The sequence below is a fragment of the Procambarus clarkii genome, chromosome 30, assembly GCF_040958095.1.
Source record: "Procambarus clarkii isolate CNS0578487 chromosome 30, FALCON_Pclarkii_2.0, whole genome shotgun sequence".
In the NCBI taxonomy this organism is placed as follows: domain Eukaryota; kingdom Metazoa; phylum Arthropoda; class Malacostraca; order Decapoda; family Cambaridae; genus Procambarus; species Procambarus clarkii.
In genome coordinates, this window is record NC_091179.1 from 9,579,807 (window position 1) to 9,597,000 (window position 17,194).

Here is a 17,194-nt window from a genome sequence, read left to right on the forward strand (position 1 = left end):
CCCTGCAAGGAGTTGTGGTGTAGAACTAATTAATGAAATGAAAGACGTTTTAAACATTTTGAATATGTTATATAGACAGGAAGATTGACCCTTTCAACTGCACGGTCTGTAATGAACCTTGGAAGCCTTTCCAGTTTGTAACTATAGACGGTTAATGTCAGTTTCAGATAATGTTATTGAATAGAAACGGCGAAGTTACAGTACAAAAAATAAACACACAAAAATGAACTGGCCTCCGTAAACTACCCAGTCCGATATGACCAAAATCTAATTACCAACATACCTTATGATACAGTAGCCTAATGATTTAATCTTCAACATTTGTCAACTGCTTATTAGAGCGATAAGTGATTCGCAGATTCTCAGAGATCATGTCGTCTAAGAGACACAAACTAACACTAATAGACTTATCATTGTATTCAAACTTACTCACACATTAGCACTTCAAACATACCAATTTAAACGTCATCAGTTGTGAGTCGTGTGTAAATTATGTTTCATTCGTAAATAAGGTTTGGCGGCAGGACTAACTAGTGTTTTGCCTGAGGACGGACTGCTGAATGGGCAACGGAGTCCTTAATACAATAATTAAACTAAAAGGATCCTAAAGTTTTGAAGTAAAAGTAATGTAATCACAAACGTTATTCTGATCTTCCATAGGAAATCTTCACCATACGGAGCGACTATGGAACGGACGGTGCTGATTGGTGGAGGCCGGGAGCCCAGGTCACGCTGATTGGTGGAGGCCGGGAGCCCAGGTGACCTGAGGGTCCACTGGGCCTTCGCCTCTCACTTCACTGACCAGCGCCGAGAGAGACACACCCACACTCACTTCCAGCATATTTGATTATATTCGACGCCAGCGTTTGTCAGTGGCTAGTTTGTTGAGAAATATTTAGTGGGTATAAACGTAAGGTATTTTTTATATACTGTATATGTTAGAGAAAATAGACGCTGGTGAATGTTATGTTCTGATATAACACTTGTATGGCAAGTCTTGCCTAATTATTACCGAATGAGTAGTGGATATGTTTATCCGACTCGGATAAAAAAATAACGCAAGGTTTGCATCGGCAGTAGGTTAAAGGTATGACTAATTTACAAATGCATTGGTTTTCTAATCCCAATGTTAATGATTGGGCAAATCATTCTAGTCCCACTTAACTTTGTTAAATGAGCCTTGCCCTCGGAAGGCCAGGTATTGACTAAAAATTGATAGTTTTTTTTTTTTTTTTAACTTTTCAGCTTCCTAACCACAGCTGCTTTGCTAATAAAATGAAAGTACAGTACTTTCAAAAGCACTAAAAATCAGATGCCATATTAAAGGGTTAAACATAAAACCCAAATACGCGTTTACTATACCTCGTGGCGCAGTCTTGAATATTAATGCCTACTGAACTAAATAGGTTCGCCAGATCTGATAATTGAATATACTATAGTCCGTCAGATTGTCCAAAGGTCGGTGGGACAATCTCGCCACCTCTCCCCTTGGTGAGGGATGAGGTCGCTGTACTCTTCTATTCCTAAGTGACGCTGGGTAGGTTAGAAGAGTCAAGGACTTGTATATCCTGTGGGATTGTGGTAAAGGTCACTAAAGACTGCATATTAAACCACTTGGTAGTGGGACTACATATTTAAGGAAATTAGTTTTCACAAATTTGGACAAAGTTTATATTGCGATAATGGGTTAACTTAATGTTTTACTTGGATATTTAATATCCTTGGTTAATAAATGCTTACTAAACTGCTTGGCTGTTCGGCTAGTATTCATATCCTAGCTATGAAAAGTAAACCTCGTGATTAAAATTTAGTTTACTTGCCTCTGCAAGATACTGCATCTAAGAGTTGGTTTTTTGTTATATAACAAATATAATGCTAAACATTAGCTTGTACTGGTGATAGTTCTCGTTGCTTGTATTTGTTGGCATCTCGAAGCATAAGTTCACTCGTACATACCGATGTAAAATGAACACTTAAATTTTTACTGCGTCAGTGTGAGACGGCTGATGACTTCCAGAACAGACGTGATAAGCTTTAGTATCGTTTGGTGCGTTGTAAAAAAAAAAAAAAAAAAAAATTGTGAAGGGGGGGAGGGGGACGTGGTAATATTTCCTTCAGCTTTAACAACTCGATGTTGAGCATTCGGGAATGTGGCCTTGGACATGTGCTATAAGGAGAGGGCATGGTTGCTAGTCTCCTTTTGGTCCCATAGTCGCCTGTCTAGTGTACACGTACTTGTACAATTTTTTTTCTGAAAGTGGTAGTACTTGTAATGTAACTTGGGTGTACTAAATTGACTACTCTAGGTATTGTGATGGCCAAATTTCCTGTAGAGCTCTTGTATAAAATAGTTCACAATGTACACCATATTTAAGCCTTGTAATTACTTACTAGATCCATAGTTTCGGACAGATACTAAACTAACGAAATTTAAAGTGAACCTATAGATAGGTTTTCCTGTCAAATGCATTTTTTTTCATAAGAGTTGTTACATTCTTGTACAGCCACTAGTACGCATAGCGTTTCGGTGGGTCCCTGGAATGATCCCCGCCGCATAAACTTTTTCACAACAAAGTACCCATTTTACTGTAAAGTTAAACTAGAGGATACAGTAAAATTTGCGCCCATGTAAATCCTCCCCGGCCAGGATACGAACCAATGACAAAGCGCTTGCAGAACGCCAGGCAAGTGTCTTGCCTCTACACCACGGAGACTAGTGGTGCACATTTCTGTACTTTGATCCAATAAATCTTTAGGACGATTTGTGTAAATGTACCACAAATTTAAGATTAGTCATAAAGGTAGTAAAGAATAAAACTAATTTCTGTACTGCATTAAAATTTATTTCAAATGCTAGTAACGGGCTAAATAGCCTTCCTGTTCTTACGGCTTCTTGCTAAAGCGACTTGTAAAACTTTCTAATACTAGCTACTAGGATCGTGAACCTTCCACTTACAGTAGTAAATGTTAACAAAAGCAAGTTTGATATACCAACCAGTTTTAATAGAACGTCGCATTTAGACATGGTACCAAAGGCCAAAAATAGCTAGAAAATTGGTAGCAGCTCGCAAAGTTTAGTATAGTTTTTTCTTGGTTAGGTTAGAGGGCACGTCATTATAAGTTTCTTTACGTTGGGAAATAATTTTAGGACGAGCTGGAACTACGTGGTAATCGGTGTAAAGCTTAGGCTCAGAGCCTTGGCTTGATTAGCGGTCGTGTTGGCAAAACAAAGGCCAGGGTTCAACATGCAACTACTTGTGAACCTATACCCCTCCGTGGTGCCTCCTTGCCGTGGTGAGGGCCTCGTGTACACCTCCCTGGGACCGGTGTGGGTTGCCTGTGCCCCCTCATTGGGTGGTGTACATGCTGATGGGCACCATGTAGGGACCTTGTGAGCCATCGAACCACCTGCTGGAGGGGTCGCCTGTGAGAGGCTGCCCTGTGTGGATGGTTGGGTGTCCAGGCTGGGGCAATAGGGGGACTGGGTCTTGGCACCAGTGTGGGAGAATGAAGTAGTAGGACTCTCCTGTTGAAAAGGGGAGCACTGCTGGGGACGACACGCCCTTCCTGCACTGGCCCGTGCTCGGCCTCCCTGGCTGCCCTGGTAGGTGGTATCCCTTGGTTCCGGGTCCCATCCCTTGTATATTGGTTTGCTGTATGGATGACGACTTGACTTCTGTTGCCCAGGCTCATGGGGTGGGCGACTAGGCCCCTGAGTTGGACTGTCCTGGAAGACTGGGATCTGTAGTGGGGGCTACAGGACCTGGTTTAGGCCCAGACTGGCCTCTTCCTTCCTGCTCCCCTCCCTCTGTGGTTGGGTCGAGCCCCAAGCCTACTGTGGTGAGTCTCGTCCCCTTGCACGGCTCCATCTGTTGTGACTAATGCACCTTTCAACCCATCTCTCTAAGGGTTCTCATCGCCGTCCCCGCCACGGCTGCTCTCGTATGCTCCCTTCCCATCATACTTCGTTCCATGCTTTGTTTGGTCCTGCTACATGGACTAAGTACTTTGACCTCCAACCTTCTGGATTCGACTCCTCCTGACGATTTTTCCCTTCATAGTCATCTTGTCAATTCCGTGGATGCCTGTCGCCTTCAACCCCACTCGTCTTTGTACCCGTGTCGTTGCTGCTCCTTCCCAGGATGCGGCCACCCGCTTGGCCGCTTTACCCTGCCTTGGCAAAACCCCTGTTCGGGTCTCGAAGAACGCTCGGTTAAGTGTTAGCACTGTTCTCCTCCCGCACAAAGTTGCAACCGGTGTTGGGGAACTCGAGGACTGCCACGAGGATATCAAGCATATCCTCGAGGCCCAGGGTCATTCTGTCCTCCAGGTGGATTCATTTACTCGTCCCCCCCCCCCCTCATGGTCATTGCCGTCTGCCCCTTCGGGTTGTAAAGGTTACCTTTTGATGGTAGGACCCTTCTGCCCTGTCATTCTTGCTGGTGCCAGATGCTCCATTCAGGAGTGTATTCCATCTCCTCGGCTCTGCAGTAAATGCTGGAGGTTTGGGCATGGTACCCTCAAATGCTCTAGTCCTGTCCCCTGTGGAAGAAAGGGTCACTCTGTTGGAGTGCCCTTCTCCCCAGGCCCGCTGCCTCGATCGCGGTGAAGCCCACCCTACCTTCTCTCGTGCATGTATTGGTTACAAACTTGAGGTGGCTGTCCTCGACTTGAAGCACCGGGACCGTTTCTTTTCCTGAGGCTCGGCGCAAAGTTCATAGTCTCCCTTCTTTCGCTGGCGTCTCCTATGCTTGCGTGGTGCACTCTTCCTCTCCTCGTCCTTCCTGCCTTCCTTGGCCTCGCAACCATTTCAAAGCCTTAGACCCGGACACGCCCACCTCCCCTGTTTCCCTCCACTCTGTCCCGAAGGGTCCCCTCCCTCCTGGTTCTGTCTAGGGGCTCCCCTTCTTTCTACCCAGTCTGTAAAGTCTCCTGTCTTCTTTTTCCTCTCCCTCTAGTCCTCCTTCCCGTCCTTCTGTCTCTTGGCCCACCATGCCGCCTGACTGTGCAGGCCGACGTCCATCGCTCTCCTGATGGTTGTTTGCTCTCGCTCTTCTCCTATCGAGAAACTGAAGTCTGTTGCCCAGTACATTGCTACTGGGACGCCTGTATCTTTGAGTCGGAAGCGGAAACCTGGCTCCTCTCCTTCCTCCTCCCCTGTCGGTAAGAAGGCTTCGCTTTCTTCTTCACCCCACTCTGATTCTATCGTTCCTTCCCCTCCTGCTTCGGTGGTGGAGCCCCCTGTTCCTACTATGGGGGTTTAGCCCCTGGTTCCATCTGTTACTGCCCTTTTTGAGGTGCGTTCCCCTTCTGCCTTTCCTACTCCTCCAGACCCTGCTCGTCCACCTCTGGTCTGTCCTCCTGCGTCTTTTCCCTCCTTTACTCGGTTTACCCATGCCCCCTGACTTCGCTGACCCTGATCCTGACTGTGCTTTTTTTTTTTTAAGCATGAAGTGTTCCTACTTCACCTTTGTTTCTTCTTTGCTCTGGTGTTCTATCTTTGCTGATGTCTCTTCTTCAATGGAACATCTGTGGATTTTATGCAAATTTTCTTGACTTCCAACTTCTCATTTCACGGTTTTCGCCCCTTTGTGCGTCTTCAGGAGCCGATGCTTGGTGCTCGTCCTGGTCGCTTCTGTGACTATTCTTCCCCCTCTTTCTGTGCTCATCCCTTTCCTTAGATTTCGGGTGGCGGGTCCTTGATGACCCCCATGCAGACCATTTTCCTATCCTTGTTACTTTTTTCTTTTCGCCCTCCTCTCTCCTTCCCTAGGTGGTGGTTTGCCGAGGCTGACTGATGCCTCTTTACTCTCCGTGCTACTATTTCCGACCTCTCCGTTCTGCCTCGCGCCCTCGTTCTTTTTCATGACTGTCTTTGACGCTGCCCTCCACTCTATTCCTCGCTCTTCCTCTCGGGAACGCGGAAGTGCGTTCCCTGGTGGAACATGGACTGTGCACGGGCTGTCCACTGTAAACGTGTAGCCTGGAGGAGACGTCGCAGACGGTAGTCCTTTCTTTTGTTTTAGGAGAGTGCGGTGGCCCGTAGGACAATACGTGTGGCTAAACGTACTTGCTGGGCGTCTTGTCTCTACCGTTACGTCCGAAACTCCTCTCCCACTGGTCTGGAAGCTTATCCGTAAGATTGCGGGTAAGTTTGTTAGATATTTCGCCAGTCCATAGCCTCCATAGTGCTCTTGTGGCGGACCCGTTGCAGGTTGCGCCCGAACTGGGTTCCCATTTCTCCTGTGGGTTCTGGTTCTCGTCTCCCCCCATTCATTCCTTCCTTCTTAAGCCTTTTCTTGAGTCTCTTCCTTTAAATTTCTGTACTCGTCTTCACATTCCCTATGATCCTTCTCTCTGAGCTTGTCTGCAGTTCTACGGCAGCGGGGTCCGATGGCATTCATTATGAAATGCTTAATCTCCATCTGTGAAAGTCTCGGTATTTACTGAATCTGTACAATCGGGTCTCAGTCATCGTCAGTCCCTGAAGACTAGCTTGATGCTGTTGTCCTCCGTTCGGAAACCAGGGTCTCTCGGGTCATCCCCCAAAGACTTTTGCCCTCACAAGTTGCCTGCAAGCTCTTTGAACGTATGGTTAACGTTCGTTTGATGTGGTTCTTAGAACACTATCACCACCTCTCCCTTTAGTTTTCGCAAGTGCTGCAGCACAACGGATGTCCTGGTGAACTTGGAGGTCTATATTCGTACTGCTTTTGCTGCAAAGACCTCCGTTGTTGCATTTTTTTTTGACCTGGAAAAGGCTTATGACACTACCTGGCGGTATTATATTCTGTCCCAACGTCATTCTTTTGGCCTTCGTGGGGAACCTCCCTCTCTTCCTCCAGAGCTTCCTCTCTCGTAGTTTCTTTCGTGTGCGGCTTGGTACTGCTCTCTGCTCCTTTTCGGCAGTATGAGGGTGTACCCAGGGTAGTGTTCTGAGCACTACTCTACTTCTAGTTTCCCTCAATGGTCTCCTTTCCTCTTCCTTCTGGCGTTTTCTCTGCTCTGTTGATGATCTTACCCTTTGCTTTTGGGGTGATTCACCTCTCCAACAGCGGCTTCAACTTGAGATTGATGTCATGTCGTCTTGGGCGACCGATCATGGCTTAGTTCTCTGCATCTAAGACTTGTGCTATGACTTTTACTCGGAAGCATGTTCTTCGTCCCTCTTTGTCGCTTTATGGTCCTCCCACTGTGTACAGAGATTCTGCAAAGCTTTTGGGGCAAGTCTGACATTAGTTTGTCTTGGTCAGCCCATATCTCCTACCTCTGAGATGAATGCTCAAAGGCCCATAACATAAGGTTTTGTCCCATACTTCTTTGGGAGCAGATAGGCGCACACTCCTCTATTTGCTGTGTCTCTCTCTCTCGTTCGTCCTATCTAAACTTGATTATGGTTGCCCTGCATACTCTTCTGCTTCTCCTCCTACTCTTCGCCGTCTTGATGCTTTGCACCATACTGGGTTGCGTCTCGGCTGTGGTGCCTTTCGTTAGTGTCGCCCTCAGTTTGTATGTTGATACTTTCTCTTCAGGACCGCCGTGATCGCTACTGTCTTCGTTATCTTGTGCGGTCCTTACAACATCCTTCTTCTCGCCTCTGTCGTGCTTTGACTTTTCCTCCTCCTGTTCCTCTTCGTCTCCTACTTTGTCCGGTTATCTCGCTTACAGGATTCTTTGTTCATATTTGTTTCTCCTCACATTGTTCCTTCCTTGCCTCCGTGGAGAGTCTCCCATCCCAAGTTTTGTACGGCCTTGCCTTGTATTACTAAAGCCTTTACCCCCTCCTACAATTCTGAAAAGCTTCTTCCTGTAGCACTTCGCACTCCCACTCTATTACCATCTTCACCGATGGGTCTAAGTCCGTGGACGGTGTGAGCTACTGTTGGTTTTTTCCTGACTGTAATTGTCACCTCCCTTCGGAGGCTAGTGTCTTTACGGCAGAACTTTATGCTAATCTCTGATCTTCGTCTCTTGCTTTCTCATTCTCATTCCTCCTTTGTGGTTGTAGTTGACTCTCGTAGTGCCCTCATGGCTCTGGGGTCCTTTAATCCTGTCCCTCCGGTGGTCATAGATTCAACATTGGCAGATTCTTATTTCTAGTAAATATGTCTGTAATTTTGGTGGGTTCCCAGCCATATTGGTGTTTCTTTCAATGAGCGTGTGGATGCTGCTGCTAAGAAAGCTATCCATTCTTGTCCCATCTCCCGTAAAGGTATTCCTTATTCCAACTTTTATCATGTTATTCATTCCTCCATCCTTGCCCGTTGGCAGGGTTGTTGGTCCTCTGTGGTTGGTAACAAGCTGCATACTCTCAAACGTAGTGTCCCCGTGGCCTTCCTCCTACCATCGTAACCGGCAGTGGGAAACTGCTTTGACACGGCTGTGGGTTGGACATCCTCGCTTAACCCACGGTCACTTTATGGAGCGCCGCCCTTCTCCTTATTGTCCGAATTGCGTTGTGCCTCTTACAGTTGTGCATATCCTTGTTGAATGTCCCGACTTCCAGGACGAGCGTGTCTTGCTTTCCGACCGTTCCTCGCGGTCACTTGTCCATCGATAGAACTCTAGGTGAATCGGATACTTTTGATATCATTCGCCTTGTGCGTTTTTTTTCTCGTATTGGCATTCTTGGTGATATTTAGCGCCCTCTGATTATTTCGCACTTTGATGGTGCTACATAGCCTTCCCGGTTTGGTGCCTTCTTTTGATAATTACCTTGCCTTGTGAACCTATAAATCTTCTTTGGCGGCTTTATTTAACTTCTATTAAACGGATTAACACCGGAAAATTTTAGACCAGTTGGTCATGGTCTCCCCTCAAGCTTCGGAGCTCTGAAATAAATGTAAACAAAGCTGCCGAATATGAAAACTTAAATTCGCAGGTAGTTGCGTAACGACTTGAAGCCCGTGTAAGTACTTCATAACGTACTTACACAGACGGTACCAGTGGAATACCTGAATTCTCGAGTGTCCACTCTTCCTTGGTAATTGTAGTGTTTCCACTAATTTTAATTTATACTAGGCTACACTTCGGTTGTCGCGGGCGTGCACGAACGATTATACTCTACTAAAATTAACTCCAGAACTTAAGGTTTCTGTAACCGAACGGTAATTGGTGATAGTTCGGGGAAGCATGCCTTCAGTCGCGCAAGAGAAAATAGATAAGTTTAGTGTTCTTGGTGGCTTACTTTTCCTGTTTAAGTGCCAGTCTTAGAATTTTAATATTTTTTCAGATTTACAATGTTGTGGGAGCCAAAACACTGCTGTTGCTTCAAGGTAAAGACTGGCAGCCTCATCCTTGGTGTCTTTCTTTTGGTAAGCATCATTAATCTTGACTCGTTGCCCATGACTTTATCTTAATTTGTACTTGTTAGAGGAAGCATCTAAGGTTATGAAGGTTGGTGGTTGTTCCCCCCCCCCCCACAGCTTCGTTAAATCTCAAACATTACAGCATTGGTTCCCAAAACTTTTATCTAGTTTGAAGTTTTTTCTTTTAAAGCTCGTTCAATTATTTTTTGTTTGAAATGTAAAAAAAATTATACTTGTTATATAGTACAAAAGGCAAGCTTCCCGAGTGAAGGTTCTAAAGCTTTTTTTTTAGTTTCTCTCGCCAATCTTAGTGTTGGTAGGACCAACAAATGTTGGCACGGGTAAAATACCGTCTAGTTAGCACTTGGCTAAAGAATGCTTAATTACATGTATACAAAAGGGGTGGATCTAGCTCCCCTGAAAGTTCAAAGGAACATCCTAGTAAATATTTATTTTAAATACGTATTATTCATAGATCTTAAGAGCTGTGTTGACTGGCAGTATTGGTAGTCGCTAGGTTGTGTTTACTTAAGTGAATAAAACTAATTGCTAAAACTTTGCAAAATTAACGTGTATTTTTAAGGCAAAGATCTTGTTAAATTCCTACTTTCCAGTCGTTTTTCAGACCTGGACGGTAATAATCCTGGAGCAAGATGCTAATCCGCTTACACTAGTATTGTATAAAATTTTAAATTAAATTTTTAAGATAAAATTCCATAAATTACATCTACTAATTTTTTAATATAACTTTGGTTAGATTTTGTACTAGTTATGAGACTAGCCGTTGTAGTAACTCTAGCGTGTATTGTCTGACTACTACACACCACTAAACCTCTGATAAATATATAAACCATTAAGATTCTGCGAAATTTGGTCTAATAAACTGGCTAAACATTTTCCTTCAGTTAACGTTCCCTCTCCCCGTTGTTAAATCTTTAAGTCTACCTACATAATGTAACTAATGCTGTACAAAATGACTAATCTCTAATGACAAAGATTAGACTTCATACCTCGGTCTGTAGTGTTAACTTTCTGCCTATAACTCTTGTGAATGTTTATATAAAAAATGGCTAAATTTCTATTTTCATAAGACTTTACCTCTGATGCTGGTACAGATCGGATCGCTCGTCTATATTGGGATCGACGCTACTACGTTGGCCGATGGAAGTATACTTAATATTGTGCATAGCTACTGTGATGATCTGGATGGTTCTGGAAAGTGTGATCTCTTCATAAAGCTTGGTGTGTATACGTGTCCTAGTCTTCAACTAATGGTAAAACTATTAGTCGAATATTTTTTAAACATTTACTTCCAAAATTTTCCTGTTGGTAGCCATACCTTAAGTTTTTTTTTTTTTTTTTTTTTTTTTTGTTAAAGCATTTTTTTTCTTGCAGCTGAGGGATCGGTGATATCTGGCTTGGTGATAGGAGTCTGTGAAGTCTTAGTCTGCAGTATGCTCATTTACGGCATCTTAAAGGTAACTTGTCAAGACTGTAATTCAATGTCTCTTGATAAATGGGGAAATAAGCCCTTCTCCTCGCCCTTCCGTTTAAAAGAATAAACCAAAAAAAACTGTCTTCAAATTCAATTTATGAAAAAGTTCAAAATGTACGGTAGATTAATTTATCCGTTCTTGTATTTTCTAAACTAATGCTTGTGCACTCTAATAGAATCGAAAGGCAAATTTGTTGCCGGCAGATTAGTCTTAACACATTACTTTGCTAGTTATCTACGTTAAGGTCGCATAAATTAGACTAACAAAGCTGCTTAAAGAAGAAAAAAATAATTGAAGGGACTCATTTAATCAGTCCAGATAGTGAAGAATAATTCCTGAAATCATTGAAGTAACATTGATCTCGGTGGGATAGTCTCCCTCCTTGTTCTGCTCGTTGTTGCCCTGAGGAAAGGGGGGGGGGGGGCTTGGTGGGCAGCTGCCAGTGTCATGCTCCTTAAGACAGTCCTATCCTTTTGTAGCCTTGTGGTGACCACTTCCTCTGGTGTGACTGTCTCTGTGACTACTGCACCTTTTAACCCCCCCCCTCTCTCTCTCTCTCTCTCTCTGGGGGTTCTCAACACCGTCTGTGCCACGGCCGCACTCGATCCTGCAGCCTCTGAGGCACAAACCAGTTTTACACAACTCCTCCTTATTCTCCGACCGTCCAAGTGGTTGGGCACCTTTCCTTCCCCCTCCCCCCTCGTCCCATCCCAAATCCGTATCCCGACCCCTTCCCAGTGCTATAGTCATAATGGCTTGGTGCTTTCCCCTGATAGTTCTCTTCCTTGCTGTGTAATGAAGTAAGGGCGAAGAGGGAGTGTGGCCTATTGACATAGCTAGAGTGCAGGGGGAGGAGGGGGGGGGGGTAATTGTGTAAAGCCCTGGTTTGTGCCTCTGAGAGGCTGCAGGCTCCAGTAAGTTCAGTAGAACTTCGGTTTTAACTCCTTTTGACCATGTCGTAACTCAGTCGCTTAAGGCAGCATCTGGGATGCTCTCTGATGCAGATTCGAATCCTCGTCACGGACCTTGTGGATTAATTTGATACATTGTGCAATTGTGATTTGTGCCATGTCCCCTAACCCTGATTTTTGCCGATCCTGAGATTCTTTAATATACTGTTCTTCTTTTCTTTTGTTTCTTTGTTCTGTTACTGTCGTGTCTCTGATAATGTCTATTCTTCAGTGGAATATTCGTGGCTTTTATGCCAACTTCCATGAACTTGATTAGTTTTCACCATTTTGTCTCCAGAAGCCTATGCTTGGTGCTCTTCCTGGTCACTTTCGTGGTTATTTCCCCCCCCCCCCGCTCTTGCTGGGGCCCATAACTCTACTGCTCTAGATTTGGTCTGATATTCCCTTCGTCCCCCTACTTATTCAGTCACGTATCCATTGTTCTGCTGCCCGTGTTTGAGTAAATGGTATAGTCTGTTCCATTTTACCCCCTCCCCCCAAATGTCCTGCTTTCCCTTCCTGATCATGAGCACCTCATGAACCCCTTGCCAGAGCAGGTGCTCCTTCTGGGTGATTTAAACTGTCGACATGCGCTCTGGGGTGATTGTTCTGACAAACGCCCAAAGCTGCTGTCTCTATCTGTTCATCCTCACTGCTTCTCTTATGAATTCTGGTGAGCACACAGATTTAACTTTCGGACTTGCACCCTTTCCTATCTTGATCTTTCCTACTACTCGTTGCCCCTTTACTTAGATTTCACGTAGTGGGTTCTTGATGACCTCCATAAGTGATCGTGTCCCCATCCTAGTTTCCTTTTTCTTTCCACCCTCTCCTTCCCGTGGTTGCAGTTTGCCAAGGCTGACTGGAACCTATTCACCCTCCATGCTACCCTCTTACCTCTCCAAACTGCCTCTTCCTCGTGCCCAAACTTCCTCCCCTGTGCCTTCCTTATTCCTTTTTCATGACGCCATCTTCGATGCTGCCCTCCTCTCTAATCCTTCTCCTACCTCCCAAGGCACGCGGAAGTGCATACCAAGTTGGAATGTGGACTGTGCTCTGCCTGTAAGTGTGCAGCCTGGAAGAAACGCCTATGCTGGCAGACGGCTGATTTTGTTTTGGAAGGCTAGTGTGCTACAGGCCATTTGTACAGCTAAACGTGGGAGTTGGAAATCTTGTTTCCACCATTACGTCCGATACTCCTCTGCCGCAGATCTGGAAGATGATCCGCAAGATTGCGAGCAAGTTCAACCCCAATGTCTCGCCGGTTCTCCACCTCCGTGGTAATCTTGTGCCAGACCCAGTGCAGGTTGCAACCAAACTGGGTTCCCACTTTTCTACTGTTAGCTCTGGTTCTCATCTTCCTCAATCCTTCTTTCCTTCGTAATCCTGTTCTTGAATCTCATCCCGTAGATTTCCACTCATCTCTGCGTTCCCTATAACGATCCTTTCTTTCTGAAATTCAGTCTGCCCTGGCACTCTGCAGATCTACAGCAACAGGCTCGGATAACATTCATGGAGATGATTTGCCTTCTCCCTCTGTAAACATGTCTTTACCGAGTCTGTATAACCAGGTCTGAGAGTTGTCGTCAGTCCCTGAGGACTGGCTCGATGCCGTTGTACTCCCTATTTGGAAACCAGGGTCTCTCGGTACTTTCTCTATGGCCTTCTGCCCTATTGTCCTCACAAGTTGTCTGCAAAAGTCTTTGAGTGGTAAATTTGTCTGTAGCTCTTTGGAACACCCTCACCATCTTTCTCCTTCTCAATTTGATATTTCGTAAGTGCCGCAGCACGACTGATGTCCTGGTGAACTTAGTCTATATTCGTACTACCTTTGCTGTGAAGACCTCCGTTGTTGCTGTCCTTTTTGACCTGGAAAAGGCTTGACACGATTTGGAGATACCATATTCTGTCCCAACTTCGTTCTTTTGGCCTTCGTGGTAATCTCCCTTTTCCTCCAAAGCTTCCTCTCTCGTCGTTCCTTTAGTCAGGCTTGGTGCCACTCTCTGCCTCTTACCGGCAATACGAAGGTGTACCCCCAAGGTAGTGTTCTGAGAACTATATTTTTTTATACCTTCTAGCATCTTCTCCACTCTTTGTTCACGATCTTACTCGCTGCTGAGGTAGCGATTCTCTCCTTCAACGGCGGCTTCAACTTGAGACTGATGCTGTGTTGTCTTGGGCCACCAATCGTGGCTTGGGGTCTCTACACCAGACTTGTGCTATGACTTTTACTCGGAAGTATGTCGTTCTTCGTCCTCCCCTTGTTGCTTTTCATCATTCCCTCGTTTACAAATAATCTGCAAAGCTTTTGAGGTTAGTCTTTGACACTCATTTGTCATGGTGCCCCATATCTCTTACCTCGGTTGAATACTCTAAGGCCCTTAACCTCCTTAAGGTTTTGTCCCATACTTATTGGGTTATGGATAGTCACGCGCTCCTCTATTTGCATTTTTTTTTTTTTTTTTTTTTTACCTCAACTCGATTATGGTTGTCCTGCATGCTCTTCTGCTTCAACTCTTCGCTGTCTTGATCCTTTTCACCATACTGGGTTGTCTCGGCTCTGGTGCCTTTCATTAAACTCCTACCTTCAGCTTGTACATTGACACTGGGGCCCTCCCTCTTTCTTTCTAGGACCGCTGTGATTGCTACTTTCTTCGCTATCTTGTGCGGTCCTTGTAACATCCTTGCTCTCGCCTCTGTCGTGCTTTGATTTTTACCCCTCCTGTGGTTCCTCTCCGCAACCTTCCTCTTTCTGTTTGCCTCGCTTAAAAGATTCTTTAGTCTCGTCTTACCAATTTTTCTCCTTATTGTTCTGTCCTTGCCTCTGTGGAGGGTCCCCCCTTCCCAAATTTTGTACTTCCCTGACCTGCATCACTGAAGTTTTTACCCCCTTCTACAGTCCTGAAATTCCTTTTCCTTGCACTTCTTTACACTTCGTTTCCATGTTCACCGATTGGTCTAAGTCTGCTGACGGTGTGGGCTACTGTTTTTCATGACCATACTTGTGTCGCCTCCCTCCGGAGGCTAGCATCTTCACAGCAGAACTTCATGCTATATTCTCTGCTCTTCGTCTCCTGCTTTCTCATTGTCAACCCTCCTTTGTGGTGGTAGTGCACTCTTGGCTTTGGGGTCCTTTAATCCAGTCCCCCCAGTGGTCATTGATATTTATCATTGGCCGTTTCTTATCTCCAGTAAATTTAAGTCTGTAGTTTTACAGAGTTCCCAGCCATGTTTTTTTTTTTTTTTTTTTTTTTTTTAAGCCCACCAGCCACATGCAGTGGTATATAAAGATGGTCGCTAGTTGTAATATTATGAAAGTCCAAATCTCGAGGAAAGAACTATTCGGTGTTCAAAAGTTCCTATCGTCCTGATGGATTGCTTCCTGTGATCTTGAACGTCTTGCTAAAAGTGGGGCTGCCCTGTTTTGTTCTAGGTCCTGTGGTAAGTTAGAAGGGAAACTTTAGTATGAAAGGTTCTCAACGTTAGGGAGGAGGGCACGTTAGGAGGCCTGGCTGCTACAGAATGGGAGGGGGGGGGAGGGATGTATCCAGTAGATTTGAACCATCCCTTTGAAATTATGAATGTTAAACTCTTAAGTCCCTTGCTACGATTAAGGAGCGAGGTCAGTAGGGTGGGGGGGCGGAGCGGAGAGGAAATAGGCGACAAATAAATTTTAAAACAATAGGAATGTTCTTAAAGGTATTCGAAGCTAGGAACTGTTAAACTCGGATGTACGGGACAGGGGTCCTAAACATTTTTACCAAAGAGGTGACTCTTAAACCTTAAACCAGGTACAAAAGGGCAGACGGTGAACTCTCCTCTTGTCTACGATAACTTACCACTTGCGTATATATCACTACATGTCTACGTAATTACATTTAAATCCTGGGCCATGGCAATAAGAACTAAGGTGGTAATAGGTCTTAAGTTTACAGTATACTATGCAGTTCAACATCGTAAGTTCTCTTCCACGTGATTAATGGGCGATTTCTTTTTTCCAGCACAAGACGTGTCTATTCATTCCTTTCATGGTAATGCTGCTTCTCCAGATCATTATGCACATGGTCTTGGGCTTGGGTCTGCTTGCCATGGCCGGCATTAAACAATACTGGACACAAATGTTTGTCTTTGGGGTAATTTTTACCCTCTACATATTTTTAGAGACTTTTCTTCTCCTGGTCGTCCGTGCACACTACTTGGAGGTGAGTTGGTTGTTGGGTTACTGTATCTTGAGCAAACGGTCTTGTCTTGATATAAGAATTACCAAATGTTTCTTGCATTTGACTCTTTTTCTCTCTACAGGAATAATTAGCAATACTATAACTTTATTCCGTAACTTAATAAATTTATTAGTACTAGTCTTTGTTCTACTACAAACGTAACTATTTTGACCCTGAGCAATAGTTGCCGAGGTGTACAAACTTCCCTAGTTGGTTAGTTTTAACTTTAAATATTTAAAGCAACTTATTTGACATTAGTTTTAATGACTAATTACAGGTAAGGCGTTCACAGATGCTGGAGTGTTTAGTGACGGAGAAACGCATCATTAACGCATTTGAAATGATCAGACGGTTTTAAACTTGTATTGACAGCCATGCTACTGTATGGATACAAAAGTTACTGTATATGACTTTGAAAAAATGTAAGACAAAACTCTGACGTCAGAGTGAAAGCTTCATTACTTGGTGTAATGAGACTAATCTTGTACAATTAAGTCTGTTTGCTTCCTAGTATACTTATTAGTGCTAATTTTTCTTTAATGCAGAAAGTTTAATAAACTATACTTTTTAAACTTTTTTAGTTCTATGGCTTTTAAAGTAAACCCATAACCATACACGTTCTTGTGTAACACTCAACATGGAACTTTTAGCTGCATTATGGTGTCCTAGACTTACTTAATGTATAAATCCTTCTTATAATAAAAATGTAAATAAAACGAAGTTTCAAACTGCCTTCAGTATTGTAAGACTGAATCTGCTAATGTACTTCAGATTGAATTTAGGTTCAGACGGTAATACTTAATGTGCTAACATTAGCCGTCCACCTTATCTTGAGGTTATCTAGAGATGATTTCGTGGCTTTTTAGTGTCCCCCGCGGCCCGGTCCTCGACCAGGCCTCCACCCCCCAGGAAGCAGCCCGTGGCAGCTGACTAACACCCAGGTACCTATTTTACTGCTAGGTAACAGGGGCATAGGGTGAAAAACTCTGCCCATTGTTTCTCGCCGGCGCCTGGGATCAAACCCAGGACCACAGGATCACAAGTCCAGGAGTCCTGGACTTTGTCCGCTCGGCCGACCGGCTCCCTTAAAGCACTATTGTAGCAGAGCACCTACCAGCAAATTTAGTCCCAAACTTTAAAGCAGACTTCCAGCGGTAGACAAGTCGATGTTTGCCACTTATTTTGCCCTTTCAAATTGTCGCCTTGTACGTAAGCCCCCT

At 44.6% G+C, this 17,194-nt stretch overlaps 1 protein-coding gene across 1 annotated transcript; it reads left to right on the forward strand.

The window, feature by feature from the left end:
* The first annotated feature begins 810 nt into the window (after positions 1–810).
* On the forward strand, positions 811–16,690 carry LOC138370075 (lysosomal-associated transmembrane protein 4B-like). Its single transcript, XM_069333864.1, has 6 exons — positions 811–868; positions 9,233–9,314; positions 10,424–10,550; positions 10,704–10,786; positions 15,756–15,956; positions 16,252–16,690. The coding sequence occupies exons 2-6, from the start codon at positions 9,240–9,242 to the stop codon at positions 16,330–16,332; spliced, it is 567 nt and encodes a 188-aa protein (XP_069189965.1). The 5' UTR covers positions 811–868; positions 9,233–9,239; the 3' UTR covers positions 16,333–16,690.
* The last annotated feature ends 504 nt before the right edge of the window (positions 16,691–17,194 follow it).